This window comes from Colobus angolensis, unplaced genomic scaffold (genome assembly GCF_000951035.1).
Source record: "Colobus angolensis palliatus isolate OR3802 unplaced genomic scaffold, Cang.pa_1.0 Scaffold211, whole genome shotgun sequence".
Classification (NCBI taxonomy): domain Eukaryota; kingdom Metazoa; phylum Chordata; class Mammalia; order Primates; family Cercopithecidae; genus Colobus; species Colobus angolensis.
The window spans coordinates 4071329-4074647 of NW_012115278.1; the positions used below are offsets into that span (position 1 = coordinate 4071329).

Here is a 3319-nt window from a genome sequence, read left to right on the forward strand (position 1 = left end):
GGCTGCTCCGCGGGCGCAGCCAATGGGGAAGAGGAGCCCTTCGCGTCTCCTCCCGACTCTCCCGCTTCCTGCAATCCCGCTTATCTTCCTACTTGGAGCGCCCAGGCTGCGGCCAGGGCCAACCGCGGGCGCCGGAAGGCGGGATTTCCGCCGGACGCATGCCTGCCCGCACTCCCACGGGAGACTTCCTGGCGCCGAGCGCTCTTAATCTCGCGACGGCGGGTGGTCGCGCTCACACTAACTGGAGCTGTCCAGGGCGCTGGTGGAGTGGCGAGACCAGCTCTCCTGGAGATGAGAACGGATCTTCGTGCGGTCGGCTCTCTCGGGCCTGAAGAACTTCCTCCTCTGTGTTCAACTGAATGCAGCAAAAGTCTTGGGCAGATTACATGGAGCAGCTGTGGAAGCACTGTGCAGGGAATCCAAGAAGGAAACAGACCTCCAGTGACCACAAAACGAAATTGAAGAACTAGGAAACAATATAGGCTGGGCATGGTGGCTCACGTCTGTCATTTTCAGCGCTTTGGGACGCCGAAACGGGAGGATCCCTCGAAGCCAGGAGTTGGAGGATCCCATGTTGCCAGACTGGGTAACATAGCAAGACCCCATCTCTAAAAAAAACAAAAAACTTAACAATTAGCCAGGTGTGGTGGCACACACCTGTGATCCCAGCTGCTCAGGAGGCTGAGACAAGAGAATCGCCTGAGCTGGGAGGTCAGTGCTACAGTGAGCTGAGATCATGCCACTGCACTCCAGTCTGGGCGACAGAGTGAGATCCTGCCTCTAAGAAAGAAAAATACCGGCCGGGCGTGGTGGCTCATGCCTATAATCCCAGCACTTTGGGAGGTCGAGGCAGGTGGATCATTTGAGGTCAGGAGTTCAAGACCAGCCTGGCCAACATCATGAGACCCCGTCTCTACTAAAAATACAAAGATTAGCCGGGTGTGGTGGCCCGTGCCTGTAATCCCAGCTACTTGGGAGGCTGAGGCAGAAGAATCGCTTGAACCCGGGAGGCGGAGGTTACAGTGAGCTGAGATTGCACCCCTGCACTCCAGCCTGGGGACAGAGGCTGCACCACTGCAGCCTTGACTTACCGGCTTCAGGTGGTTCTCCCACCTCAGCCTTGCCAGTAGCTGGGACTTCAGGCACTTGCAGCCACGCCTGACTAATTTTTGTATTTTTTGTAAAGACAGGGTTTTGCCATGTTGCCCAGGCTGGTATTGAACTCCTGGGCTCAAGTGACCCACCCGCCTCAGTCTCCCAAAATGCTGGGATTACAGGTGTGAGTCACTGCACTCGGCTAATAGTAATGAACTTTGAACAGAAGGAAAGACATTATTTTATTGGTTATGTTTTATCTATACTTTCTATTTTTTCTGAACATGTAAAGATAAAATTCTATTCTTAAAAGTCAATAAGACCTCAGAACAAAAAAAATAGAGTGTAAGTATTTATTTTAGTTAACTTGTACAAATTTGATTTCTGGAAAAATAATGGAATAGATTTTCTGAGAAAAAAAATCCACCACTTTGGCTGGGCACAGTGGCTTACACTTGTAATCCCAGCACTTTGGGAGGCCCAGGCCGTGGATCACCTGAGGTCAGGAGTTCTAGACCAGCCTGACCAACATGAAGAAACCTCCATCTCTACTGAAAATACAAAAATTAGCCAGACCTGGTGGCACGTGCCTGTAATCCCAGCTACTCAGGAGGCTGAGGCTGGAGAATCGCTTGAACCCAGGAGGCAGAGGTTGCGGTGAGCTGAGATCGCACCATAGGACTCCAGCCTGGGTGACAAGAGCAAGACTCTGTCTCAAAAAAAAAAAAGGAAAAGGATACAAACATACAACATTAAAATAGTAACCAAAAAAGAGCTGAAGTGGCTGTACTAATATGTAATACACTTTAAATTAAAGTAGGGCTGGGCATGGTAGCTCACGCCTGTAATCCCAGCACTTTGGGAGGTGGAGGCAGAGAGACCAGAAGTTCAAGATCAGCCTGAGCAACATGGCATAATCCCATCTCTACAAAAAATACAAAAATTAGGTGGGCATGGTGGTACCCACCTGTGTTCCCAGCTATTTGGGAGGCTGAGGTGGGAGGATCATGTGAACTGGGAGGTTGAGGCTGCAGTGAGCTGAGAGATTGGGCCCCTGCACTCTACCCTGGGCAACAGAGTGAGACCCTGTCTGAAAATTAAAAAAAAAAATTAAAAATGGGGTTGAGAGACAAAAAAGGACTTTTTTTTTTTTTTTTTTGAGATGGAGTTTCACTATCGTTGCCCAGGCTGGAGTGCAATCATGCAATCTTGGCTCACTGCAATCTCCGCCTCCCCGGTTCAAGTGATTCTCCTGCCTCAGCCTCCCAAGTAGCTGGCACTACATGTGCCTGCCATCAGGCCCGGCTAATTTTTGTATTTTGGTACAGATGGGGTTTCACCACGTTGGCCAGGCTGGTCTCAAACTCCTGACCTCAGGTGATCCACCAGCCTTGGCCTCCCAAAGTGCTGGGACTACAGACGTGAGCCACCGCACCAGCTGAAACCCTCATTTTAAAAAAGGCTGGGTCAGGCATCATGGCTCATGCCTGTAATCCCAGCACTTTGACAGGCCTACGTGGGCGGATCACCTGAGGTCAGGAGTTCGAGACCAGACTGACCAATGTGGTGAAACCCCATCTCTACCAAAAATACAAAAATTAGCCAGGCTTCATGGCACGCACCTGTAATCCCAGCTATTCAGGAGGCTGAGACGGGAGAATTGCTTGAATCCAGGAGGCGGAGGTTGCAGTGAGCCGAGATCGTGCTACCGCACTGCAGCCTGGGTGGCAGACTGAAACGCCATCTCAAAAAATAAATAAATAAAGCCTGGGTGCCAGATGTGGTGCACAGGCCTAGTTTGTTGACTCCTGTACTTAAGATGTAAAACTCTAAAAAACAGTGGGCAGGAGCTTCCCTCTAGAGGCGCAGGAGCAGCAAATTGGTCCCTGAGCACTGTCTTTATAATAACTTGTTACACTGTGGTTTTTTTGTTTTGTTTTTTCTTTGTTTCTTTGTCTGAGGCGGAGTTTTGCTCTCCTTGCCCAGGCTGGAGTGCAATGACGTGATCTCAGCGCACAACAACATCAGCCTCCCAGATTCAAGCCATTCTCCTGCCCCAGCCTCCCAAGTAGCTGGGATTTCAGTCATGCAACACCACACCCAGCTAATTTTGTACGGACGGCGTTTTAGTAGGGATGGCGTTTCTCCATGTTGGTCAGGCTGGTCTCGAACTCCTGACCTCAGGTGATCCACCCGCCTCAGCCTCCCAAAGTGCTGGGATTAC

General features: G+C 50.6%; 1 protein-coding gene across 1 annotated transcript in view; it reads left to right on the forward strand.

The window, feature by feature from the left end:
- Positions 1 to 158: 158 nt before the first annotated feature.
- NIPA1 (non imprinted in Prader-Willi/Angelman syndrome 1) overlaps positions 159 to 3319 on the forward strand; it is a 66877-nt gene continuing 63716 nt past the window's right edge. Inside the window, exon 1 of the mRNA XM_011942890.1 lies at positions 159 to 312. Within this exon, the coding sequence (XP_011798280.1) occupies positions 159 to 312 (154 nt within the window). The remainder of the gene's footprint in view (positions 313 to 3319) is intronic.